This window comes from Rhinolophus sinicus, linkage group LG03 (genome assembly GCF_036562045.2).
Source record: "Rhinolophus sinicus isolate RSC01 linkage group LG03, ASM3656204v1, whole genome shotgun sequence".
Classification (NCBI taxonomy): Eukaryota; Metazoa; Chordata; class Mammalia; order Chiroptera; family Rhinolophidae; genus Rhinolophus; species Rhinolophus sinicus.
In genome coordinates, this window is record NC_133753.1 from 5,179,097 (window position 1) to 5,206,708 (window position 27,612).

The window sequence follows — 27,612 nt, forward strand, 5'->3', positions numbered from 1 at the left end:
GAAATTCCGTATAAAAAATGGCTACATGGCATTTTATAGTGTAAATGCACTATAATTTTTTAAGTACTTTAAAAAATTGAGTGTAACATACATACAACAACATACACAAGACCATAATCATATAAATTAAGAAATTACTTGCAAGCCAACCCATTTGTGTAACTACCACATATATCAAGAAATAGAGAATTATTGGCACCCTGGAAGCTCCTTTATATCCCCATGCGGTCACGGCTTTCCTCAAAGGTAACCTCTATCGTGACTTCCATCACCATGGCTTATTTTGCTTGTTTTTTGAGCTTTATATAAATGGGCTCATACAGTATATAGGTGTTTGTATCTGGCTTTGTGAAATTTGTTCGTATTGTTGCATATATAAATAGTTCAATTTTTTTCTTATTGACCTATAGTATTCCATTTTATGCCCATGCCACGGTTTATTTATTCATTCTACTATTGAGAGATATTTGGGTTGTTTCCAGTTTGGGGTTATAATGAATAAAGCAGCTATGCACAATCTTAAACCTGTCTTTTGGTACCTGTATATTCACGTTTCTGTTGAGGAGGGAATGACAGGGTAGGCTCATATTCCATTTTTGTCAACATTCTTGCCTTGTTCCTAACCTTGAAGGGAAAGCATTCGGTCTTTTACCATTCAGTATGTTAGCTAGAGTTTTTTGTAGAAACTCTTTATCAGGGTGATAAAGTTTCCTTCAATTTGTAGTTTGCTGAGTTTTTACTCTGAATTGGTGTTGAATTTTTTCAAATGCTTTTCTTGCATTTCTTGAAATGATCATGTGGGTTTTCTCCTTTATTCTATTAATATGGCAAATTACATTGATTTTCAAATCTGAAACCACCTTTGCATTTCATTTCAAATCAAACTCTACTTAGTTATGATGTATGGTCATTTTTATGTATTGCTAGATTTGATTTGCTAATATTTGTCAAGAATTTTGTATGTTTTTTATAAGGGATTTGGTTTATACTGTCCTTTTCTTATGTCTTTTTCTGATTTTGGTATCAGGTCCTCAGATAATAAATCAGGAAGTATTTCTTTCCTGTGTCTGAGAATTTGTGTAGGCTTGGTATTATTTATTCCTTAAATGTCTGATAGAAATCACCAGAAAGTTGTATTTGCCTGGACATTTTTTTTTGTGTGTGTGTGTGTGAGAGGATTTTTAAATTATAAATTCAAGTTCTTTAACAGTTACTGGTCTACTACTTGTTTTGTGTTTTCATTTTGAGTTAGTATTGGTAACTCATGTCTTTCAAAAATTTGCTTATTTCACCTAAGTTGTTGAATTTACTGGAATAAAATTATTTGCAGTATTTTGGTAAGGATTTTTATATTTAATTTTGTGAGGACTATTGAAGTATGAAGCCAGCTCTTAAAGACTCACAGGGTCTATTGTGAACATCTCTTTTGAGCTGTGCACTCAGTGATGTCACATTGACAGTAGAAAGCAGCCATGGTGGCAGTAGTCACAACATGGAAATTGACAAACACTACAAATAAACATTTTTTCCCTGCCAGAGAGAGCTCATTTACCAGCACGATGCTGTTTATAGGTATTAATGTCTATGGGATCTGTGGTAGTGTCCCCTTTTTCATTCCTGAAAATGATAATTATTTTTCTTGATTACTCCGGCTAGAAGTTTATCAATTTTATTGATCTTATCAAAGAACCATCTTTTAGTTTCACTTATTTTCTTGATTGTTTGTTTTATCTTCCACTGATTTCTGCTCTTTATTATTTCTTTGCTTCTGCTTACTTTTATTTTGATTTTTAAAAGTTTCTTAATATAGTAGCTTATAGCACAGATTTTAGGCCTTTTCTCTTTTCTACTATATGCATTTAGTAATCTTGTTAATGTTACTTATGAATTTTAATAGTTCATCTGTGGATTATTTGGATTTTTTATATAGGCTGCTGTATTGTCTGAGAAAATGAGTTTATTTCATCTTTTCCAAGTCTTATGAGGTGTGATCAGAAAATATAGTGAATGTTTTAAATTAAAAAATGTATTACAGTAAAAGACACATTGCCATTAATCCCCCTCAAAATACTCCCCCTCGCTTCGAACACACTTATCCCAACATTCTTGCCATTTTCTGAAGCAGTTCTGGAAGTCCTCTTTGGTGAGTGTCTTTAGTTGCGCTGTCATGGCTACCTCGATATCTTGAATCATTTTGACTTTGGGGAAGAGCCAGAAATCACATGGTGCCAGATCTAGTGAATAAGGTGGATGAGGACACACCGTAATGTTTTTATTTGACAGAAATTGCTGTACCAGAAGTGATGTGTGACACAGTGCCTTTCCGTTGTGATCACAAAATACGGTGAATGCTGCTGCCGAGTGCCAGCCAACAGAAAGGCAGGGATCTTCAATACGGGAAGTGGCACATTGAGCCTTAGTAACAGTGTGTGACAAGTTTCAACTTGTTTGATGTAGTCAGTTAGGTGTGAGCAATGGTTGAGAGAAGGTGTGTTCTAAAGTGTGCTATAAAACATTCTCCATCATGACAACGCTCCATGACACACATTGCTTCTGGTACAGCAATTTCTGTCAAATAAAAACATTTCAGTGTGTCCTCATCCTCCTTATTCACTGGATCTGGCACCGTGTAACTTCTGGCTCTTCCCCGAAGTCAAAATGATTCAGGACATTGAGGCAGCTATGAAAGCACAACTGAAGACACTCACGGAAGAGGACTTCCAGAACTGCTTCAGAAAGTGGCAAGAACAATGGGATAAGTGTGCTTGAAGCGAGGGGGGTATTTTAAAAAGGATTAATGGCAATATGTCTTTCACGGTAATATTTTTTTTATTTAAACATTCATCGTATTGTTTGATCACACCTCATGTATTCTTTATTTTTCATTCCTTATCATACTGTCCAGGATCTTCAAAACAATGTTGATATAAATGGCAGTAGTAGGATCCTTGTCTTCTTTTCTATATCAAGGGGAAAAGGGCAGAGCATGAAAGTTAATTTCTATTCTGGGTTTGCTAAGAATTTTTTTTTTTTTTTTAGGAAAGAATGTTGAATTTTATGAAATGATAATATCATTTTCTGAAAATGTAATGAATCAACCTGGTTGATTTTCAAATATTAAACCATCCCTGCATTTCTGAAATCAATCATCTGTGGTCATGATGTATTATCTATTTTATAAATCACTCGATTCATTTTCCTTAAATTTTGTTTTGGATTTTAGAATCTACCTTCATGAGAGGAATTGACCTGTAATTTTCCATTCTTGTTATGTCTTTAGCAAATTTTGACATCAAGATTATATTGATCTCATAAAATTAGTTGGGAAGTATTCCTTCTTTTTTATTCTCTGGAAGAGTTTGTGTAATATTAACATCACTTCCCATTTAAATGTTTGAAAGTACTCACTAGGAAAACTGTATGTGCCTGGGCATTTCTTTTTGGGAAGATTTTAAATTAAAAAATAATTTAAAAATATTTATATACTAATCACATTTTAAAATTTCTTCTGTGTCAGTTTTGGAAGTCGCATTTTTTTAGGACTTTGGAAATTTCACCTAGATGGTCTTATGCTTTGGAAAATGGTTGTTCATAATGAGTCCATGGGATCTGTAGTGTTGTCCACTTTTCATTTCTAAATTGGTAATTCATTCTCCCTCTCTTTGTTTCTTGATTGATTTTTCTGAATATTTATCAATTTTAATCATCTTTTTCAAAGGACTAATTTTTGTTTTTGCTGATTTTCTCTACTACCTGTTTGTTTTCTTTTTCATTTATTTCTGTACTCTTCTTTCTTTGTTTCCTATTTTTGTCTTCCAGCCTTCCATCTTTTGTAATATCTGCTTGTAAGGCTGTATATTTCCCTCTAATCATAGTTATAGTTCTATATCATGTTTTTATATGTTGCATTTAATTATCATTTCATTAAAATATTTTTTAATTTCTATTTTGTAGTTATTAGAAGTGTTTTGCTTCATTTCCAAGTATTTGGAGATTTTTTTGTGTTTTCCTTTTGTTGTTGATTTCTGGCTTAAATCCCCCATGGTACCAGAACAAACTTTGGAGGATTTCAATCTTTTCAAATTTGTTGAGAATTGCTTTATGGCCCAATGTATGGTCCTGATGTCTTAAAAAATGTTTTTATAAACATTATCTGAATTTTCTAGTTGTTTTTAACAGGTACATTAGTTTCCTGTAAGCTATTCTGTCCTAACTGAAAGCAGAATTCCACCGTATCATGTTTTTATTGGTAAAAATTTAGTTAGTTTCTGATGCTTTATGATATTGAAGAATCCTGCAATGGGTAGTCTTATAACTACTTTTTTGACTCTATCAGAGAAGCAGAAGATCGTAGCATAATGGTCGAAGGCCTGGGTTCTGAGCCAGATTCCTAGGTTCGAATCCTGGCCCTTTATCTTGTTAAACATACACATTCCTGGGCTCCACCTCAGACCTATTGAATCTGTATCCTAAGTAATTTTCATGATCCTTCAAGTTTGAGAACTACTGCTCTAAAATAAGGGGTAAGAATGATGATGACACACTGACTAGAATTGCTAAAGTACAACTGCTTATTACAAATTTTCTGAGAAGAAGAGGAGGGAGGGAGGGAGAAAGAGAGAGAGAAACAGGTATTTTCTCTGCTGCCTTAACTTCCTTGGGTCCCTTTGCCTCCTCCCAAGTTGCTCCCAAAGTTGTGTTATGATTGGCCATTCTTGAGTCTTCCTTTGCTCTCCAGTCATGCCCACGAAGAAAAGCAGAGTATACTCAGAGATGATATTTGGGGAGGATTGACTTGTGGGCCTGGGATTGTGACCAGATCTATCTCCATGGGTTCTGGTGGCTGCTGGAGAATTCATCCCCATCTCACCTTGGGGGCTAAGCAGAACCATGTCTCAGGCATTTCTCTTGGGGTCATACTCATTCCTGTTGGAGGTAGGCCAGACTTAGGAAAACCAGGTCAGGTTAACAGCACAACAAAGCAAGTTCCAGGGACAGGCTGGGGTCGGGGGTGAGGGGGAGGGAAGTTCTATCAGGTTCTTCCAACGAAAGTTTGCCTTCAAATGTTAATCTTGAGGCCATAAAGCTGAGAGGACCTCAGCTTTCAGGCCCAGCTTACCATTCATCCCCACCCCCAACTAATTTATTCAATGTATAACACACCTCTGTACAAATCATTTATTCAACAAATATTTATTGTTCTATCACTGATCAATCACGCTTCTCGTTGCTGGGGACACAGCAGTGAACAAAATAAATCCAAATCTCGGCCCTCACAGAGCTTATATTCTGGTATGTGAATACGGACAAGAAAATAAATAAGTGAAATATATTACACTGATACATCAATAGCTGCTGTAGAAGAAAGGAAAGCACAGGGAGGAGATAGGAAGGGCCAAGAGATGTACTGTAATTTATGACATTGACTAATTATTTGACATAATTTCAGACTTACGGAAAAGTTGGAAGACCAATACAAATAATTTTCAGATACTCGTCAACTGGACTTCCTGAATGTTAATTCTCTCTGTCTCTCTCTCGCTTTCTCTCTCTCCGGAAGTACTTAAAAATAAGATGTAAATATGATGCCTCTTTACGTCTGAATATTTCAGGGTCTGTACTTCTCTTATATCACCGCAGTGCAGTCATCAAGACCAGGAAATTAACATTGGTGCAAAACTATTATCTAAACTCTAGTTCTTTGTTAGGTTTCTTCACCAATTGTCTCAATAATGTCTTTACACTAGGAGAAAATCCAGGGTCATCTGTTGCACTCATTTGTCATGGCTCTTCTGTTGTCTCCTCTTTCCCGGCACTTTCCAGGAACACAGGCCAGTTCTTCTGTAGAATGGGTTTGTTGGTGGCTCCTCACCTTTGGATTCAGGTTAGGCGCTTTGGGCAGGAATACCACGGGAGGGATATGTTCTTCTCAGTACATCATACCAGGGGGCACGTGCTGTCATCCCTGTCCTGGCGATGTTAACGGGAGCATTTGGTTAAGTGGACATCTGCCAGGTTTCTCCAGGGTAGTTAGTATTTTACCTTTCATAGTTAAAAAGCATCACATGGGGCGACACTTTGAGACTATGTAAGTGTCCAGTTAGTCCTCAAACCTTTATCCGCTAGTTTTAGCCTCCACTGATGACTCTTGCCTGAAATAATAATAAATTGTTACTGTTATTACTATTGATAAATGGTGATTTTTAACTATGTCATTCTTTCTACTTTTATTAGTTGGCCTTTTACTGTAAGGAAGTCTTCTCATTTATTCATTTATTTTTGAGTTAGCATGGACTCATAGATTCTTCATTCTATAGACTATAATCATTTGTTGCCATTATTATTATTTTTTTAATGCTCCAACTGTCCCACCTGAGCCCAGTGGAAGCCCCTTCATTCTGGCTCTTGTGCCTTTCACCTGTCTCCATCACTTTTTTGAGCACTTCCTTACGTTTTGCCACCAGAAGCGGTTCCAAGCTCGTCTTGTACTTCCCTGCCCCAGCCCTGGGATTAGTCATTGATTCCTTTTAGTGGAGGGTGGCATTTATAAAGCGAGATCTTGTCCATACGTGTGCTCAGTGCTACTCTGCTCTGTTAGCAGACAGAACTGGGAAATATTGCGCGTGCACATGCGCACACTCATGTACATATTCACTCACATTTATATTTATTTCTATATCTCGCTGTCTATATATATTTAAAACCTGTACATTCACACTAAGCACTTCAATTCCCAACAATGCCTTGTGGTCCATTTATCTTTCCCCCTTTCCATATTTGTAACTGCCTTCTTGACAGTGAAAAGCTCAGCTCTCGTTGTCAGCAATATCTTCACTTGCTTGTCCCATCCTAGAATGTGCACTGAGTAGTTTCTATGCACATAACCCATTCCTTGCAAAAAAGAAGCCCTCTAACGAGAATTCAATATTTGCTTAGAGATCTTTTTCTATTGTCTGAGGGCATATAATGCAAATACTGTGTTCAAAAGTTACTTCGTTCTCTCCTTTCAATATACTTATGTTATTTATTTGAAATACAGCTCTGTGTGGTTTGTAGTCTAATTTAGGTCCCCTTCCCAATCCCCAATCCTTGTTGATTTTCTTTTCTTTTTTGAGTATGTAAAACATTAACATGGTTGGGATTATACAACACATTATAGTCAGAAAAGTGTCATTCTAGCACCGCCCTCCCCTCCAACCTTCCCACCCCATTCTCACCCAAGTTCTCTTACGGCCTGAAGTGTGTGCCTTGCCAGTCTGCACACTGAAGTCCTAACCCCTAGTACCTCAGAATGGGACTGCATTTGGAGTTAGGGTCTGTAATTAATATAAACTGAGGTTGCTAGGGTGGGCCCTAATCCAGTCTGACCTTTCAGAAGAGAAAATTAGGACACAGGCAGGCACAGGGAAGACAGCCCCTCACAAGCCTCAAGAGAGGCCTCAGGAGACTCCAACCTTGCCGACACCTTGACCTTGGACTTCCAGCCTCCAGACCTGTGAGAAGACAAATTTCTGTTGTGTAAGCCACCCTGTCATCTGTGTGTGGGCCTTTGTTCTGGCAGCCTGAGCCAACGGGTACAGTCACCAGCCTTGCTAGTTCTTGGTTTATTGTTCCTGTTTCTCTTTGTTCAAGTGAGAAAATGTAGGTATGTTTTTATATTTCTACTTTTCTTTTACACCAAATGGAATATACTATAGGTACTCTTGCACTTTTTCACCCAATACTGTACATCAGTACATGAATTGTTGAATAGTAAGTTGCTCATGCATTCCTAGAGTAAATCCCACTTGGTCGTGATGCATGATCCTCTATACACATTGTAGTGTTACATTTCTAATAATTTGTCTAGGCTTTTCACACCTATATTGGTGAGGGATAAAGGTCTGTAATTTTCTTGTAATGTCCTTGTTAGTTTTGGTCTGAACAGTACTTGTCCTCACAAATGAGTTAGGAAGGTTTCCTTATTTCTTTGTTTCCTGGAAGTTGTATAAAATTGGTAGTACTTCTTCCTTAAATGTTTGGAAAAAGTCACCAAGGAATTCGTCTGTGCCTAAAGGCTTTTTTGGGGGACGGGTTGCTTTGTTTTTGTTTCTTCTGATGGGGGCTGCAGGAAAAGAGGTAGGAGGGAAGGAAGCTTTCAAATTAGATTCCATCCTTAACAGACATGACTGTTAAGATTTTCTTTTTCTTCTGTCAGTTTTGACAAGTTGCATTTTGGAGGGAATTAGTCCATTTCCTCTCAGCTGTCAGGGTTCTGCTGTAAAACAGGCTGGAGCAGGAGGACCACGTGAGAAAGCAATATGGGAGCAGAGACCTGAAGGAGGGGAGGAAGCAGGTCATATAGGTGTCTCGGGGAAGAGGATCGCGGAGAGGGGGAACAGAAGGTGCAAAGGCCCTGAGGCATGCGTGTGCCTGGTGGGTTGCAGAACAATAAGCAGACCAGTGGAGAGTGAGAGCAAGAGCAAGAAACAGAGACAGATAGAGAGATGGAGATGAGGTCAACAGGTCACAGAGCCTAGACCTAAGACCATCTGGGCTGTTGCAGCGTCTTTGGCTTTTACTCTGAGCGATTGAGGATTTGGGGCAGGACGATGTTGTGATCTAATTTATGTTTCGAAAGGTCAGAGTAGCTATTGAGAATAGGCTCAAGGATAGAAAGAGAAAGACCAGCTAGGCTGTTGGCCCAGGGAGGTGGCAGGGGAGGCAGTGAGAGCTGGTCACCTCTGCGAAGGTTTTTAGGATAGAACCAGTAGGTGTACTGGTGGACTGCATGCCTGGTGTGGGAGCATGGAAGGTCAGGGAGGACTCTGAGGGTTTCAGCCTGAGCCGTGACCATGTACCGAGGGAGGGAGTATTGTGGGAGGGGCGGGTTTTGACGAGAGAGTTCAGAACTCAGTTTTGGAGACATAGTATCAGTCTATTATTAGACACACAGTGAGGAGGTCACAGGGGGTTGGGTACAGGGAAGTAGAGTTCAGGGGGCAGGGTTATACATTTGGAAGTCGTGGCATGTAGATAGTATTTAAAGCCACTTGAGCGATTGATGTCATCAAGGGCGTGAGGGCAAATTGAGAAGTCTGAGGGATGACCCTGGAGCTGTCTTACGGTCAGAGACTGAGAGATGAAGAGGGAACAGGAAAGAGATTGCTGACTGGTGAGATGAGAAGAAATGTCCAGGGGCATGTAGCCTCCTTAAAGCTCACCGAGGAGGAGGGGGTGCTCAGCTGGGCCACGCGCTGCTGATGGGCTTCGTCCAGAGGACTGAGTGCCGACCATTAGATTTAGCAACAGGGAGTTCCCTGGTCGCCTTGCCAAGGGCAGCTGGGTGGGGCTGGAGCGCCAGCGCTGATGGCCTGTCTTCCAGGAGGAATGGGAAGACAGCTGTTCATCTGAGTGTGTGCGAACGACTCCTTTCAAGAATTTGTTCTTCTTGGGGAAATAGGGTGGTACCTGGAGGCGACATGGGGAAATTATAGCATGTTTTAATTAAAGCCACTAACATGAGGCCATTTAGTCCATGCCTAGGACATGTCAATACTGTGGCACTTGGGGGACTCAGAGATGAGGGATACCACCCCTGCCCCCACACAGTTCAGCAGCAGAGATGGACCTACAGAGATTTACAGCCCAGTGGGTGATGATGCACTGTGATGGATAAAGTCCAGCAGCTGGTGGGAGCCTGGTAGAGGAGTCTGACCCAGCTGAGCAGTCAGGGAAGTCTTCCTGGTGGAAGTGATGCCAGCTGAGCCTTGAAAAGGAGGTTAAGGGGCCTCTACCCCCTGGAAGCCCTCCATGATCCACCTAGTCAGAGTTATCTTGTCTTTGTTTTCGCACAACATCCCCATCTTCTTCCTGCTGCATTCTGTTTGGTATTGGTCACTTGTCTGGATTCCATTTATGTGTGTCAGGCACCGTCCACACTCAGATACTCAGTTTGGTACTTGCGCCTGTATCATCTCAGAGTCCTCAGACGTCCTGCTACGTTTCTTCGCCTTCTGATGTCTGGACTAAGGCATGGTCCTGTGCTGGTCTCCTACCTCCAATCTCAACACGTCCAACCACTTCTATAGGCTAACTCTGAATGGTCCTGCCATCAGAGCCCCGCCTCCGCCTGTACCCACTTCAGGAGCCTCAGGATCATGTTCAATGAAATTAGCCAGGCATAGCTCCTTCCATTCCGTCCCTCCCTCCCCCTCCCTCCCTCCCCCCTCCCTCCCTCCCCCTCTCCTCCCTCCTCCTCCCTCCCCTCTCCCTCCTCCCCCTCTCCTCCCTCCCTCCCTCCCTCCCTCCCTCCCTCCCTTCTTTCCTTCCTTCCTTCCTTTCTACCTTCTTTCTCTCTTCTTCTTCTTTTCTTTCTTCCTTTCTTTCCTTCTTCTTTCCCTTTTAATTCTTCCTTCCCTCCCTCCCTTCTTTCTCTCTCTCTGTTCTCTTCCTCTATGTTCCTTTCATTCATTCCCTTTTATTAAAAATACCGTGAAATATTCTCTTTTATATATTTCTTTTTCTTAGTTGGGCTCATGCTGTGTGTTTTGTGTTCTGCTCGTCTCGCTGGTGAGGAGGCTGCTGCACCTTCCTGCCGGTGGGCCTGCGGCAGAGGCATAGCGCTCACTAGGTCACCCTTGCCTCAGTCCCCACCCATCGCTATGTGTGCTCCTTTGTCACTCCCTCCCTCGTCTCCCTCGTTCACTCCATCCACTATCCATGGACTTACTGGTCCATGCCCTTAATCCCAGGAGCTTCCTGAGGGTGGAGGCTCGTGACACACAAGTGGGTGTCTGTGGTCTCTGCCTGCAGTTACTCATGGCCCAGGTGAGGGACAGAGAGAAAAACCTGCGAGGCCTGGGATGTGGTGGTTGCCATGGGAGCAGAAGGACAGAGGGGCCCTGCCGGAAGGAGGTGGTGAGGGGGCAGACTTGCAGACTTCCTAGAGGAGGGCCCTGAACACGAGTCGCAGAATGTCACCTGCTACAGGAACCAGGCCAGAACCCCCCAGAGACACAGTGTACGGATGGAGGCCATGGTGAGCACAGCACTTGGTTTGCAGGAGCCCACAGCAAGTGAAGAAGGTGGTCCGGCTGGGGATGAGATCAGATTCTGAAGGTCCTTTCAGTGGGCCTCGGTTTCCCCATCTGTAACCAGATGGGGCTGAACCACCATCCCCAGGATTCCTTTAACGCTTAGTGTTCACCATGGAATCATGTCCATTCTGACATGATTGTCACAATGAGTCCCTGGCAGTTTAGAGTGTTTCGGTTTCCCGTGGTGGGCAGTGTGCCGAGCCTCACGACCCTGAGAACATGGCAGAGCAGCCTGGACACTCCCCTGGTTGGCTGTGTGCCACAGCGAGGTCGCTCAGAGAATGGCCTCTCCTGCTGGGAGCCCAACACGCATCAGTATGTCACCTCCTGGGTGCCCCTTCCCTCCTGAGTGAGTCCCTGGTCTCCTTAGGACCTGGTAGCCTTCCTGGACACCTAGTCCGAGGTGAGGGCTGGCCTCTCTGGCCTCTCACAGGGCATGCGTGGCACACAGTGGGAACTCGCACGGTAGTGAGGCGAGGAGACTTGGAGCAGACAGAGAGAAGCCCCAAATTGCCCTTTTCCTTCCCTGATTGGAGCGTCCCATCACGCCTGCCAGTTCCCTGTCACCCAGTGTTGTCCTGGGCAACTGGGAGTCATGAACCTTTTTCAAGCCTTTGTCAGGCCTAATGGAGACAAAGTCCTGTGGTTTCTCAACAGCTTGTTTCTCATTTGCTGATTGACAGATTGAAAGGAGATTTGGGGGATGTTTGGGTGTAGCCATGGGCCTGGGAATCAGGCGTGGAGGCCCTGCTGGGCCCAGGCACTGCCTCCGGGCAGGTGCCTCCGCCCTGGCCTCAGACTCCCTCCCGAGGTAGGTGGATGGCACCATCTCTTGGTTCCTCCCAACTTAAAAGTTCTCTGTTCCAAATCCATCCATCAAACACTATTTTGAGGGCTTTGAAGTGAAGTGGGCTTTGAAGTAGGTGTTTTCTATTATCCCACACACCTATCTCACGCTTTCCAGAGTTTGAAAGTCTCTTGATTGGCACACCAAATGGACACATTTCTGGGTGGGAGGGGCTCTATCTGTGAGCCGCTTTTTCCAAGGAGCTGACTGGTCACCTCCAAGTCCTGCAGGCCTGTTTGTCCCTGGTGGCAAGTGCACAACGAGTAATAAAGTCTGCTGGATTCAGACACCTGTATTACCCTGAAGGCCCCATACTTCTGCAATGTGATGGGGGCAAGCACACAGAGAGAGATGGTGAAAGAAACAGTGCCGCCCGTGAATATCAGAGCATTGGGAAAAAAACAAAACAAAATTTTGGCTCAGAATAAGAATCCCTAAGTTAGTTATGTAACAAATCAGGTGCGTTATCCCTGCCGTGGAGCCATTCTCTTGCTCCCCAAGTTGACTGGTGAAGAAATTTCTCTTTAAGGCTCATTTGCCCTTTTATTCAAGACATGCATGGTACCTAAGGGACACGCTGTCTTTGGCTATGGTGGCCAACAGGCACAGCCTTCCGATATTGCAGGCGCTCATCCACATTTCCCAGCCTCCCTTGCAGTTAGGTTGGGTCACATGACTACCTCTAGACAATGGGCTGTCAGTAGAAGTGAGTGTGTCACTTCGGGGCTGAGGCAGACCAGTGTGACTCTTTGATGTCCCTCTTTCCCTGCTGTGGCCTTGGAGGCCATGAGGTGTGGTGAGAGGGGCAGGAGGGCTGCAAATAAGCAAAGCATAGGACATCAGAGACACTACACATTTCCTGTGTGAACACAGTTGGAGATTAGTTTGTTAGGCAGCACAGCCCAGCTTTTCCTGGTTAACGTGAGGATGTAGACATGAACGGTCCCCACACCACTGGAAAACCTGACTTTGGGTCCTAACTCTGCCACTACTGGCTGTGCAGTGCTGGGCAAGCCGCATGACTTCACTTTCCCTCCTGTGAAATGGGACACCGACATCTAACTGACAGGGTGAACATGTTGAAGAGTGGATGTAAGGTGTTCAGCCAGCGTCTGACACACAGTAGGGGCACAGACTGTCAGTTCTCATCTGGAACCCTAGCCCCATGACCCCACCCTTTCTGGAGGGTCACAGTCTAACAGGGAGACAGCCTCCCTGTTAGCTAGGTTACGTCAGCTTGCCATACATGCGTGTTTGGTCAAAGTTGCAGAGGCCTGTGTCAGGGTGTGAAGCCAGCACTTCTCAGAAGTGTGAATTCTCCATTTGCCCTCCCACGCTGCACACGCAAGACCCCAGGCAGCAGACTCATTGGGGTCAACCCTGCCCCCGGCCTGAGCTTTCTTAAGAGGGTATGTGGGGGAGAAAGAGGTTCCTTTCTGATCTTCCATGTGCTGGAGCAGGGCTGGTTTTATTTGCCTGAAGGATCTCATGGGTGTGTATGTGGAGGGGGAGAGAGAGCAGTGCTTCTCGACTCTGTCATGTCACGGATGGTTTCAGTACAAACCCAAGACACCTGTCTTTCATCGAATTCCATTTTTCCTAGCACTGTGTCATTTGCTACCATTCCTACACAGTGGTCTGCTCTTTTTTGTCTCTTGTTTTTTATTCTTTATTAAACCCCCAAATGAAAATGAAACCCAACCACAAACCAAGCTGACACCTCAAGTGGCTGAAGAGTTTTAGCGGGGTGCTGGCTTAATTTGGAGCTGACCTTGCATAGATGCTGACTGTCTGCTTACTGGGGATGAGGGGGTGGGTGGGATCTGAGGGCCCCTGGAAAGGCTTGTCAGCCCCCGAGTGTTCCCTGCACTGAAGTGTTGCTCCCCCCCCCCCCCCAGTTCTGCCGTTATAACTGGAGTGTGAAATATGTGTGAGCTAGGATGAGAGGCTGGTGTGAATGTGTGAGTGGGGCTTCAGTGTGAAGGATGAAGCTGCCATCGTCCTGGCCTCACGAAATTTATAGTCCAGTTGTTATTGCTCTTTTTGAAGGTGACAAGGCGGGGGCGCGGGGGTGGGGTGGGGTGGGGTGGTGGTGCAACAGTTCTTCCCAACATTCTTATTGCAAATAAACATAAACTTCGTGGGTTGTAGGAAAGGCCTGTGGCCTCTGAGCCCGAGTGCAGGGTCCTCACCTGTATTGTCCAGCTCTGTGACCTTGTGACTCCCTCAGGGCCCAGCACATAGCCGGAGCATGTGTTAGTTTCCTAGGGTTGCCGTGACAGCAGTACTGCAAACTGGGCGATTAAAACCACAGACATTTATTGTCTCACAGCTCTAGAAACCAGAAGTCTGAAATCAAGGTGTGGGCAGGTCCACGCTCCCTCTGAAGGCTCTCGGGGAGGTCCTTCCTGCCCTTCCAGCTGCTGGGGGCTGCTGGGCATTCCCGGTGTGCCTTGTCTCGTGGACTATGGCCTTTTCCCCCGTGTGTCTCCCTCTGTGTGTCCTCTCCTTTTCTCATAAGGACTCAAGTTGTATGGGATTAAGGGTGCGCCCTAATCCAGTAAAATGTCACCCTAATTTATCTAATTATATCAGCAAAGGTCCTATTTCCAACTGAGGTACAAGGGTTAGGACTTCAACATATTTGGATGGGACACAATTCAGCCTATAACAGAGCACACTCCATATTTACCGAGTGAATGATCAGGTGCTTGGGAGCAGAGAGGCCACTGGAAAATGAATGAGGGTGATCCAGTAGGTTGTGGTGCCTGGTGATACATGAGAAAGGCATGGTTTTCACCCAGTTCTCCCCCCGCCCCTGCTGAGGCCCAGGGTCTTTCTCCTCTAAGGGCCACTGAGCACTTTTGCATTCATTCAGCGACTACATTGAGGCCAGACTCCACACTGAGTTCTGATGACACTTAGAAGGAAAACACATGTGCCCACCCCAAGGAGTACCCAGCCACACAGGGGAGAAGGCTGTGACAATGATCATTTTGATGCCATAGGCTGGTAGATGTACATTTAGAACTCGAGGGGGATTTGCCTTTTCTTATTTTTTAAGTTTTAGTTTATCCAAGTCAGGATCCTTGATCTAAAAAGTATTTGACTTCACAGCTGTTAGGGAAAATCTGGGTGCCCTGACTAGGGTCAGGGTTTTCTCTGCAAATATCAGAGCGTGGGTGCTGGTGACAAGTGCACTTCTCCACAAGGGCTCAGGGCTGGAAGCAAACGCATCTCCAGAACTGGCTGTGAAGCTTCCAGGGGAGAATGTCCTCTGCAGGAAGAATAGGAGCCATCCTGTAGCCTTCGCTGTTCCAGAAGGCTCTGTGGTGAATACATAATTAGGCCTCTGTAATTACCAGTTTGAATCTGCCTGGGACACCAGGGCTCCCACCCCCTAATTTACCTTATAAATTTATTCTGCTAAAAAAGTTGAAAATGTCAGTCTTCTGTGAAAGCTGCATAAACGAATTATCTCCCTGGATGACAGAAGGAGGGTGAAGCTTCAAGAGGACATTCTTCATTGTGAGTGTCTAAAAGTATCCCCCGGCCCTCCCCCCACTTAGCATGCACCCAGCACAGAGCCCAGCGAGGCTGCTGTCTGAGGCAGATGCCTCTGGGCAAGCCTAGGCTCCATCAGGACCAAGAGCAGCCAACTCTTCGTCCTCCGAAGGTCCAGGGGAGAGGTGGCATTTCAAACCACCCCCTTTGGACTTGAGAGAGTCTTGCCTCAGTGAGCAGTTTCAGGTGATGGAGATCCCCAGACAGAATAGAATGAAGGGGAAAAAACATGGCAGCTTCTTTATGAAGTGTGATAAAAAAAAATCTATAGTGAATGCTGCTGCCCAGTGCCATCCAACAGAAAGGAAGGGATCTTCAATACGGAAAGCGGGGCATCAAACCTTAGTAACTAAAAGTGTGTGACAAGTTTCAACTTGTTCGGTTCAGTCAGTCGGGTGTGAGCTACGGTTGAGAGAAGGTGTGTTTTAAAGTGTGCTATAACTCATGGATCACGAATAATGCATTAACATGAAATGGGCAAATGGTTTCATCCTCCATCATGACAATGTTCTGTGTCACACATCACTTCTGGTATCTGGCAATTTCTGTCAAATGAAAACATTACGGTGCGTCCTCATCCACCTTATTCACTGGATCTGGCACCATCCGACTTCTGGCTCTTCCCCAAAGTCAAAATGACCATAAAAGGTAAATGTTTTGAATTGATTCAGGACATAGAGGCAGCCACGACAGCGCAACTAAAGACACACATGAAAAAGGACTTCCAGAATTGCTTCAGAACGTGGCAAGAACAATGGGAAAAGCGTGTTTGAAGCGAGGGGGAGTATTCTGAGGGGGATTAGTGGCAATGTGTCTTTTACTGTAATAACTTTTGTAAAAATTTAAACATTCACCGTATTTTTTTGGTTACACCATCCAACCTTGCCCTGTAGTCCCCCTGCACCCATGATGGTCCCATGCCAGTTCAGCGTTCTCCTGTGACTTCATCTCAAGCTATTCTTCATAGCCTAGTGATCACGCCCTTGATTCTTTTACGAAACCACAAAAAATGTGGTGGCAAGTCTTTCTTTAAGGACATTTTAGGGTGTTTGGGGAATAAAGTTCTTTTAAAAGACTCTCTAACCCCATAATGCTAACACAAAGGTGGCTGTCCTTCCTGCATCTCCTTTCAGTCATTTTTTTCATAGGTGGTCTTTTAATTACCCTCCCCCCTCTTCCCCTGAAAGTACATTTGCTACAACTTTTTAACATTTTGGCAGGGTTGATTGTAAAAGCCATAAATGCTGATTATGGGAAATTTGGAGACTAGAAGGAAACGAATGGTGACCCTAGGGTCCCCATCTCTGAGATGACACCTGCTGACATACCAAGGGTATTCTTCCCGGCCTTTGTTCTGTGTGCTCAGCCTTTTCCGTGCCCCTGTGCCAGTTTGCAGATGTGTTAAGTCTTGTATGGAGGTCTAGCTGGCTCATTCATTAATCACCTACTATCGTGTTTCCCTGAAAATAAGACCTAGCTGGACAATCAACTCTAATGTGTCTTTTGGAGCAAAAATTAATATAAGATCCGCTCTTATATTACATAAGACCCAGCCTTATAGTAAAATAAGATCCGGTCTTATACTAATTTTTGCTCCAAAAGACACATTGGAATTGATTGTCCAGCTAGGTCTTATTTTGGGGGAAACACGGTATGTGCCAGCTGCCCTGGGCACAGGAGAAAAAGCAGACTCTGCTGCTAGGAGCTCAGAGCCCAGTGACATGCTATAGTTGCTTGCAGTACAGACTATGACGTCTTCCTCTAGGTATTAGCAGAGGTTAGCCTGGTCCCTGGCCCATAGTAGGTGCTTCACCAATGTTAGTTGAATGTGTTCGCGAATCAAATCTGAGGAGAATAGCTCTTTTCAGTGTTGAAATGAAACTGCCATAGGTGGCGCTGGGTGTGAGTCTCCTCTCAACCCCAGCATAAAGCCCACATAATAATGTCTGTAATTGATTAAATGCCAGGCCCTGTGCTGGGGCTTTCAGATAGATGATTTGATGTAATTCTCACAACGTCTTGGGTGTAATATGAGGGTCTGAGACACGGAGACAGGAAGCAGTTTGCATGAGGTCTTCCAACTCCCAGTGGCACCGTGGGGCTGTGCACCAAGCTGTTTGTGTCCTGCCCTGCCGGGAGGACACATTCAAGTCAGGGAAGAAAAGGGCTGTATACTCTGCAGCAGTCTGTACCAATCTTAGTTAGTTGCCCGTTCCCAAATGTAACCAGCACACCCTCTGTCTACCCTACTGTCTCTTTCTGCCCTTCAGCCCATTGCTTCCGTTTAGTCCTCTCTGATACTCGTCATCTCCAGGTCATCTATCTCTGTCTTTCCCCCTTCCTTTTGCAGGGCACGGGGGAAACTCTAGTTCAAGGCAGCAGGCAGCCTCCTTGGCTGGTGGTGGGAAGGGGGCTGACAACTGGCCTGGCCTGACCATCACTCCTGGCAGGCAGGGTTTAGGGGGTGGATGCCTCATCTTTCATTTAGATGTGACTCTTGGCGACAGCTGGAGGTAGTTGCACGGCCTCGGAGCTAATGCAGCCACTGTAACCCTCGTCACCTCTAGCAACTCAATGGGAGCTGCTGCTGCATTACGCGGGGCGTTCAGGGGCTGTGTGCATCAGTGGTGGGTGTCGCTGCCAGAGGTTGGGCTGGGCACCAATGCAGATGGGGAGTGCAGCGCCACCTCACTGTGTCGTTAATTAAAGGAGGACCTACAGGACCACTGGCCAGCCTAACAGGTCATGTCCAGTTGCAGTGAAAGTTACCCTTGAAGACCTTGGTGGGAAAAAGCAACTCAGAGCAGAACAGCTCACTGCAGGAGGAGACCACCTTTCCTAATGGTTTCTGGGGAGAAATCACCACCTGGCATGGATATTCCAGCTTTGGGGGTCCCCCTGCAACCTCCTGGGAGTCTGGGACCTGACCTGCATTTGCCCCTTACTTGGGAACTGCACCCCTTAGAGACCAGGAGGAGCCTGGGAATAAGACAATTCAATAAACTCACAATAAAACATCCACAGCCTTTCATACTTTTTCACTTTCTTTAACTCAATTTATTTTTCATTTTGTGGACAGAGATTTAGTCCGGGTATTAGTTTATGATTTTTTGCTGAAGGAATTACTCAACACACACACATATAAAAAGGAAATATTATTTTTATCATTTATTTTGTGCCATGTATACCATAGGAGAAAAAAACGGAGTGAAATCACTTCAGTACCGCTGTGTTTTTCATTACAAAGTTATTACATATAGAAATTACTCCAAATTATCTGAAATGAATGGAAATTATGAGGTTTAAATTCCCCAGGTTACTGCAGGCACAGCTCTGGAAATTTATTTTGTCATCTTGCTGAACATAATTGCTACAACAAAATTTCTTCCATTTTACAACTGCAGCATAACTTATTTATACCGGTATAGCTGTAATTTTACATCAATAAGTTGCATGGGAAGGAATACACAGGTGGTAATTGAAAACAATAATTTGTACTGAGGTCCAGGTGGAACGGTTGGCTGACGAAAAGACTCCAGTTACCGTCGGCAACAGCTTTGTGTCACTGTGGCCTCTTCCCATCCCGTTAGCCAACACCCTGCAAACCATCCAAACACCTTCAATCATGTCCCCAGTGGCTGCCAGGATACGAGCAAGGGCTTGTCCGACTTCCCACCATGGCCCGTGCACCCTGGTGTGGAAACTGAGGCCACAGGGCCCTGGGGGAATGAGGGAGGCCTGCCCCCTCTCATGCTGTCCAACTTGCTTCTGGGTTGGGTGCATTTAGGTACCCGGAGCTAATTAAGGTGTTTGATAGATTTCAATCGGAGTATGAGTTCTTGCCAGAAACATCGACAATTCGATTCCCCAAACACAATGCGGAGTGTTAAATCCACTAATGCTTTATACATTACTATGTTCCTTTCCAGCCGGAATGTGTGGTCTGGGTACAATATCGAAACGGTCCCCAAACAGGCGTCCTCACTCTTCAGTTCTCTAATTGTTCCTGTTAAGCAGATACAAATAATGAAACTGCAGATGCCTGTGCTAAACCCCCATGGCTGACGAATCTACCCGTTTGAATCCAGAGACCCAAATTCAGATGTGAAAAAATCGACCATAAATCTGCCCTGTTTAGATTGCAGACCATCGGAGACAGATCAGACAGAGATGGTTATCTTTGCTGCTGTCCAGTGTTCCATTCCAGGCAGGACACATGTGGGGAAGAGAGAGAGAGAGAGAGAGAGAGAGAGAGAGAGAGAGAGAGAGAGAGAGGAGAGAGGCAGAGGGGCTTTGTCACAAGTTCAAATGGGAAATGTTATTGCCACATCCATATTTTAGAAGCCATTGTTGTTTCAATGATCCCAAAGGCTTAAAATCACAGTGAAAACATTTTTTTTTTATTTAAAAAAAGGACCCAGATTAAACTAATACACTGTACCAGAAAGCACAGCAATCCAGCATCTCAGTTTTCCCTGGGTAGTATTAATTATCTTTTGTTGTAGCAAATTGTCTGCCTTGTAAATTGAGCTGAAAGTGTGTCTTCAAGCAGATGCAATGTTTTAATATGCGATAATGAAACAACTTCTATAACTTCCACGTACTATAGATCTATTATTCCATCTCCAATAACATTCCTGCAGTTCAAACTTTGTGTTGTGGAGGCTTGTTTGTTTGCCATCTTGCAACCTTAACCCTTCTCTGTTGAGGGAATACTGCGTAAGTGTTTTCTAGGGCACAAACCACCTTTGTTGAATTCACTCGAAAGCATACGTGGCTGTTTCTAGAACTACAAAACAACAGATGAGATCTCCCAGAACCCTTTTTCTTTTCCAGTTCTGGAAGGCATATCTGAAGCAAGGTGTTGGCTGGTTTTTATTTTCATTTTTCAGTAAGTGCCCCGTTGCAGCATTCTCGTTAGCTGTGTCTTTCTGAGGATGCTAGTCTGACTCATGCCACTTTCTCCTTCTCTCTTCCCTAAGCAAGTACTTCCCCCTCACTTTCCCTCTCCACCACTTCCTTTGTAGTGCATCTCAGCACAAACAGGAATTTTCAGAGCCTGGTTTGGGTGGGGGTGTGTGTGTGTGCAGAGCTTGCAACTGAGTCAGATTTGTCTACAACTGCGGCTTAGCATTTACTGAAACTTCCCTCTTTCTCAAACTGCTTAAGGATACAAACTAATTAATCCTCACAGCCCCATAAAACCCTTGTTAGAAGGTGATCATTGTTGCCTCCACCCTAGCCCCCCCCCTGCCATTTCCCATCACCAGACACCTCACTGTAGCAGCCAGAGTCAGAACTGAAAATTCCCTTCTGATTCCCAGCTCTTTCCCCAAATGAACCATTTTAACTCTCTTTCTCTTCCTTGTGGATGGTCTCAACAGGGGAGATTGACTGTCACTGGATGACTGAATTAAAACTGGTGTGTGTGTGTGTGTGTGTGTGTGTGTGTTACACTTTCAGTTATACAGTATAGAGACTTGGAGACAAGACAGAAAGGAGCAGAGACCCTTTCTGTACACCACCCCCACCCACCCCCACCCACCCCCACACCCACACACCCATATCCACACCCACACCCACCTGCACAGCTGCTGGGATCTCTGTGCATGAGGGGCGTGGAGGGCGGGACCTGGTGCAGTCGATCATTTTTATGAACAATGTTTCTTCCAAGCCGACCAACTGGGTGATGGCAGTCCCTACCAAATTTGAATTGATGACTCAACTAAAGAATTAAAATTAGCAAGGCAAGAAAATTCCAAATGAGGTGAGAAAGCTGTAGAAATAGTTCCAGATCCCCTAGTACTGAAGCCATTCAATATCATTTCTGATGACAGGGACAGAGCTAGGAACATTCGATGTGGGTGTGAGTCTTTTTCATATACGAAGAGCTGGGTGAAGTATTTTTTTAAGGAAAATAATACATGAATCAGGAACAGTGCCTTTGGTTTAACCCCTTGCAGGCTGCAGCTGTAAAGGCAGGAGGCAATGGTGCCTCTTAGATTTCCTAGACATACCTATGCTTTATGTAGTTAAAAAATACTCGGAAATCTATTACCGTATAAAACCCAAGTATTTCTTGCAGAAATAAGGTACAAATGGTGACATGTTTTAACAGAAGCAATGTTGCAAAATTCAGTACCTGGAGAGCATCAACCAAGCAATTGTTGGGAGGCGGGTTTCGTGGTCCCACCTTTGCTATGAGGTAACAGTGCAGAAAACCCCCTCCAGATCCAGCAAAGCCTTAATTGAGTGCTTCTGGCACTTAGAAATTTGCTGTAATTTTCAGAAATGACATCAAATAATTCTAGAAGATATGCCAGGAAGCCCTAAAGACCTCTTTTGTCTTTTTATGCTTCTGGATTTGATAGCTCCTAGAGATTCTAGAACTGTAAGGAAGGAGTTAAGAGCCATCTTGGGGGCCTTATTAATGTGTACACAAATAGGATTTACTTAGTGCCTCCATTTCAGTTTCCTCAAAAGTTAAAACAAGTCAATCCACTGATCAGATCGATGCAGTTTATTTATCTTCCTCTTCTCAGTCAATAGCGTTTATAGATCCCGAGGAACAGAAATTAGCAATTTGCTTCTGAGTCGGCCCCACACCTGTAAATGCCAAAAGATTCGCGTTCTCTTTGCACAGCTTTTCTGCAGAAACATTGGGGGTTCCCATTTCAACTGACACTACCCATCTTGATTCTTTCCAAATTTTTGTAAAGACATAATATAAAATATAACAGCTCAGAAGGCAAAGATACCATTACAGAACCTGTTACAGAGCCCTACCTCAGCTAAGAGTTAAGTATTCTTTGATTCAAAGAATTTTAAACAAGAAGCCTGGCTGGGGGGTCATGTGTCTGTTTCATCTGCCCCCCACGGCATGGTGTGTTATATGTAGCACACATAGGGAAGCAGAGCCCCACACAAGTTAATAAAAATGCACCCTGATTTGATGAAATGATTTTTGATTTCTGAACTATTCCTCTATAAAGAAATTTAAAGTGACCAAGAATATGGGGGATTATGTGCTGGAGTGCAATAGGAAGCTAGAAAAAGAAGAGCAGGGAAATATTTGTGAGTTCAAAAAGCTTTTTGACCTCTTTTTTCCCCCAATAGTACAGAAAATGTAGCATTTCTTTCCATCTAATTCCAGTCCGCACAAAGCCCCAGCTCTGGGCCCAGCACACAGTAGGCCTACAGCAGGTGCTGGAGAAATAAGTGTGAAGTTGTGTAATATTTAGGACCATATGTTCATCTTGCACTTTTCCTTTATATATTCACATGTTAAGCACCTGCACCTCCCCCTCCCCTTTTTGGCCGATGGAGTGACTTTTATTCTACACAAAGGATTGGTAGATCAAGGGATGGTGTGTGTGTGTGTGTGTGTGTGTGTGTGTGTGTGTGTGTGTGTATGGAGTGACCTTCTCAGAAGGGTACTGGATCCTCCGTCTGCCTGGGGTCTTGAGGAAGGGATAGGGATCCGGCTGTGGCCCGAGCTCTGCCACCCCTTCTGGCCCGCTGCCTGTTATCTGGGCATTAAGAGAGTGGAGAAATTTTAGTGTGGGCCAGCTGCCGAGGCCGGGAGGGGTCGAGGGAGAGGTCAAGGTCGGAGGAGAGGCGGCTATTGATCCGGTTTGGAACGCGAGACTGGGAGCGCAGCAAGACTAAAGGGGGAGCTGTGAGACCAGACATTAACAGCTTTCAGCGCTAATGACGCCCGTGCCAGACGGGCAGAGGGAAAAAAGGGAGACTGGAGCGGCAGCTGGGATCGCTCGCTGCCTGCTCCCGGCCGCCTCCCGGGAGAGAAGGAGGAGGCGGAGGGCGAAGGGGCCAGTGCTGGGCTGGGCAGGGCCAGAGCCGCCTCTCCCCGGCCGCCGCGAGATGGAGCGCGCTGGCAGGCGGTGGCGTGTCCGGCCCTGCGCCGGCCCGCCCGCGCGTCCCTCTTCCCGCCGTCGGGGCAGTGTGGGGCCAATGAGGAAGTGCTCCGCGGTCAGTCGCGGCCCGCGCCGCCCCCTGCCCGCTACTTCCTGCCGGGGGTGGGGCGGAGGTGCCCCCCTCCCCAGACCTCACCGCCTGAGCGCGCGGGAGGTGGCAGCTGCAGCCCGGCCCCTGAGCGTTCTGCGCAGTCTGCTGAGAGTCCCCTTACCTGAGGGGGTTGCCCCATTACCTCCAGCCCAGACCTGGTCCTCTTTCATTGTAATCAGCCCTCGCTGGGCAAGGGTCGAGGGTCGGGATTTCGCGCGCGGGGGCGCAGGGGGCGCGCGGGCAGCAGGCGTGTGGAGGCGATTTGAGTCGAAAGCTACCCCAAGGGCTGTGTGACCTTGGGCAAAACGCTAAACCGCTCTGGACTTCACAACGCCAAGTCTCAGAAAGAGCTGCTTTCCCAAATTTAAGAATCTGCGCGACTCGGGATGACTGGTTTATAGTTTTCTTAAGAAGTTTATTAAAGGTGCGTGTGGGCATTTTTTCTTAGGCCACTTTCCTGGAAAGATTTTAGCGGTGGGGCGGGATGGGAGGAGAGGGAGGTGCTTCTAGACTTTGGACCACGTGGAGATAGGGTGAGAGTTGGGGGCGGTGGGCAGCTGCGGGCAGTCCCCAGGTAATCAGATCCCTGATTCTCCAGGGGTGGAGAGTGCCGACTGGCCCTACCCCACCCCCCTCCACAGCCCAGTCTCCACCCGCTCGACCCGCGACCCTGCAGCCTATCCGCAAAACTACATGCTAGGGCACATTTTATTATTATTTTTTGGGGGTGGTTTGGACAGGGAGCTCTTTCTGTCCTCACTAATGGGCGCTGCGCTCTGTTAAGTTGTTGGTCCCGTTGCCACACCCAAGACCTTGGGGTTGAACAAAAACCCCGTGTGCCCCCGAAGGAAAAGGCCCCGAGAGAGGTGGCGCGCCCTGAGGCGTCACGGCCCAGCCCCTCGCTCGGATGAAGCCAAGGGAGCTGGGCCTGGGGGCGGGGTGGGGTGGATGCAGCTAAGCTCGCCCGCCAAGCCCAGCCCCGAGCCAGGCCCCGACCCGCCCTGGCCGCCTTCAGGCCCAGACCAGAGAAACCCTGAGAAGGGAGAGCGCTCTAGCTGCTTGGCGCGCCCAGCCGGGGAGGTCAGGTCTTCAAATAGACGAAGTTGGCCGTGGCCTGGGGAGGGATCCGGCTGGGAGGGGCGATGTCCACGCGGACCACGGTTTGGCCTTGTCCCTGGGCCACGGACAGGCCCCCGCAACTCCACTTGTCCTCGCCGGGTGCAGAACAAACGGCTGACAAGGCAGCTGTGTCCTTCCCAGTCAGACCGGCGATTTCAAGTCCTGCCCTAGGCAGAAGAGCACTGGGTGTGTGTGTGTGGAGCGGGGGGCAGGGGGAGGCGTTACTTCCAGGTTACTGTAATTGTGAGGGGGTGGGAGGTAACAGGGGGACCCGAGTATCTTCAGAGATCCGGCCACACCTACTTCTGGGTCAGCATGTACAAGTTCCTCTCCCACGTGGAGCGCCCCTGCCCCGGTACCCCCATGCTCCCTGCAGACCCTGGCCTTAGGGGGTGGGGCCCGTGTTTGACTCTCCAAGTAGTTAAAGGGGTGAGGTGGCGGGAGCGCACAGATTCGAGTGAACACTCCTCCGGAATGAGACTCAAACAAGGTCCACGTTCCTCCCCCCAAATGTGATCTTAATTCTCTCCTCTTAGTATCTTTAATGTCCACTTCGCTTTCCCAGAGTTTGTAATACCAGGATTTATACAGAGACACTTTTTGGAAGTTTAACCCTGATCCCCCAATAAAACAAAAGTATAAACAACCAAGTGACTTTTCCTGGGTGATGAAGCAACTGACCATCTCCCCCAGTCCTTGCGTCCACTTCAACCCTCTTGCACAGCGTCCCCCAGACTCCTGCCCCCCAAGTCCGACAGCTTTTGGTGGGTGGCTGGGAGTTACTGGCGTTGATTCAACTTACTTCCACACACAATGTACTCCGCCCCCCTTCTCAGGGGGTCCTGCTCCCAGGAGGGGAGGAGGGACAAGAGAATTTTCTTTTACTGAAAAATATCCTGCCCACCGTCTCCCCCGCCCCCCTTTTGCGCTGCCCTGCACGAGGAGTAGATGAGTGCACAAAAACGCCGTTTGCAAGTGTGGCCGGCCTGATCTGCGGGTGTGCGCACGGGCGAGTGTGTGTGTGTGTGTGTGTGTGTATGTGTGTGCGCGCGCGCGCAAGCGCCGCGCGCGAGCGTGTGTGTGTGTGTGTGTGTGTGTGTGTGTGTGCTTTCTTGTTCTCTTACAGGGTACAATGTTAAAAAGCCACCGCTAGTCGCCCCCAGTGCTCCGACTCTCTGGGTCTTTTTGTCTCTGGTGCAGATTAAACGTCACGTCCGCACTTGAACTTGAATTTTATCCCATTGTACAGAGGCAGCCCCAGCCATAGAGAGACCGAGAGCTCCCAGAGAACCCGGACTCCGCCATCTTCACGTTGCAATCTATAGCTCCCAGTCCGCGCCCGCACCGACCCAGGCGCACTGGGCTAGCTGCCCCTCAGCCCACCTCCCCCCGGGCCCGCGGCGCCAGGGGAGCGCTGGGGAGCGCTCCTGGGGACCCGGCAGCCTCTCCGGCCGGCGCCAGCCTGCCAGGTGAACTGGGAAGGAGCCGCTCCTGGAGTCCCCCCAGAGCCTCGGAAGGGTCAGTCTCCGAGAAAAAAACAGGCAGCCCGCAGAAAACCCAGAAACAACCGAATCCGGGCAGTTTTACATTGCTTTGGGTTTTTTGAGGGGGCGGGGTGAGGGGGGTACGAGACAAGTCCCCAAGTTTTCTTTGCTTTTTTTCTTTTCTTTTTCTTCTCTTATTTTTTATTTGTTTGCATTTTTCTTCCCCCCACCCCCCTCCTGGTAGAAGTGCGCTTTCCACCTACCAGACCCTGAAAGTGTCAGGAGCCGGTGCAAAATCCGGTTTAAGTTCAAGAAGACATTTGGAAGTCCAGGAGGCCACGCAGTTTGAAGAAGTGCAAAGGATTTTTTTCTTTCAAAAGAATATATATTTTTTAAAGAAACCAGCCAGTCCGCGGCAAGCAACAGCAGATTTTTTTTGCCTCTTTTTCCTATTTTAGATCGAGAGGTTTTTCTTTTCTTTTTCTTTTTGCAAAACAAAACAAAAAACAGCATAGAAGAAAGAGCAAAATAAAGAAGAAGAGGAGGAAGAGAGGGCAAGAGAGGAAGGGGGGAAAAAAAGAAAAAAAACCAAAACACCAACCCGGGCAGAGGAGGCACGGCGGCGGCGGCAGCGGCAGCGGCAGCGGCAGCGGCGCGGCGGCGGCGGCGGCGGCGGCGGCGGCGGCGGCGGCTCCGACCCCCACCCCCGGCTCCCCCCATCAGAGCAGCTTTCCGGGCGATGCCAGAATAGATGCCGGGGCAATGTCCCGCCGCAAACAGGGCAACCCGCAGCACTTGTCCCAGAGGGAGCTCATCACCCGTAAGTGTCTGCGGCGTAAGCGCGAGGGGCCGGAGGATGGGGTTCCGGGCGCCCGGGGCTGGGGACACCGAGCCGGGCTCAGCTGGGCCCGGGCCGGGGCGGCCCGCGGGCTCCAGAGGCAGTGCGTCGGCCCAGAGCCTTGTGGGGGGCGGGGGGCCATAGGAAAGTTTCTTTGCAGCCCCGGCAGTCCGGGCGCTGCGCAGTCAGACGCGCCTCCGGCTCGGGGGCCTGCGGAGCGGGTGCCGGGCGGGAGAGGGGGCGCGCAGGCTGGAGGAGGTGTGTGTGTGCGCGCGGAGCCCGGCTGGACGCTCGCCCCTCCGAGCGGCGTGTGTGGCGGCGGCGGCGCTGGTGGCGGGGTTTGGAGAGGAGGGGGAGGGGGCTGGGGGAGCGGAGGGGGAGGGGGCAGCCGGGAAGTGGGGAAAAGTTGGCGAGCGCGTGGGTCCGTGCTGAAGGCTCGGGCGGAGGAGAGCGGGGTGCGCTGTGGAATGCGGGAGATGTGGGGAAACGGGCGGCCGCCGGCTCTGAGTCCCCGGTAGCTGCACCCGGCGGGGCAGAGCGCCGGCCACACCGGTCCTAGGGTTCTGCAGCCGCCTTTCTCTCCCTTCCTCTATTTGCAAAAGAATCCAGCTGCAAGGCCGTTTGCCGGGCTCATGCACCCCCCCCCCCCCGCATTTC

General features: G+C 47.1%; 1 protein-coding gene and 1 long non-coding RNA gene across 6 annotated transcripts in view; one reads left to right on the plus strand and one right to left on the minus strand.

Annotated features, from left to right (window-relative positions):
* Positions 1 to 18,631: 18,631 nt before the first annotated feature.
* On the minus strand, positions 18,632 to 21,210 carry LOC141570807 (uncharacterized). The gene is made up of 2 exons (XR_012495260.1): positions 21,073 to 21,210; positions 18,632 to 19,495 (listed from the first exon to the last, which is right to left on the minus strand). It is a non-coding gene; the product is annotated as an uncharacterized LOC141570807 (long non-coding RNA).
* Positions 21,211 to 25,800: 4,590 nt separating this feature from the next.
* BCL11B (BCL11 transcription factor B) overlaps positions 25,801 to 27,612 on the plus strand; it is a 95,289-nt gene continuing 93,477 nt past the window's right edge. For 3 of the 5 annotated variants that reach the window (XM_074326961.1, XM_074326962.1, XM_074326963.1), the window contains exon 1: positions 25,803 to 26,937. In XM_074326961.1, coding sequence (XP_074183062.1) covers positions 26,880 to 26,937 — 58 coding nt within the window. In that variant the 5' untranslated portion in view covers positions 25,803 to 26,879. Of the gene's footprint in view, positions 26,938 to 27,612 lie in introns of all 5 variants that reach the window. The other 2 variants (XM_074326958.1, XM_074326956.1) reach the window with 2 other exon arrangements.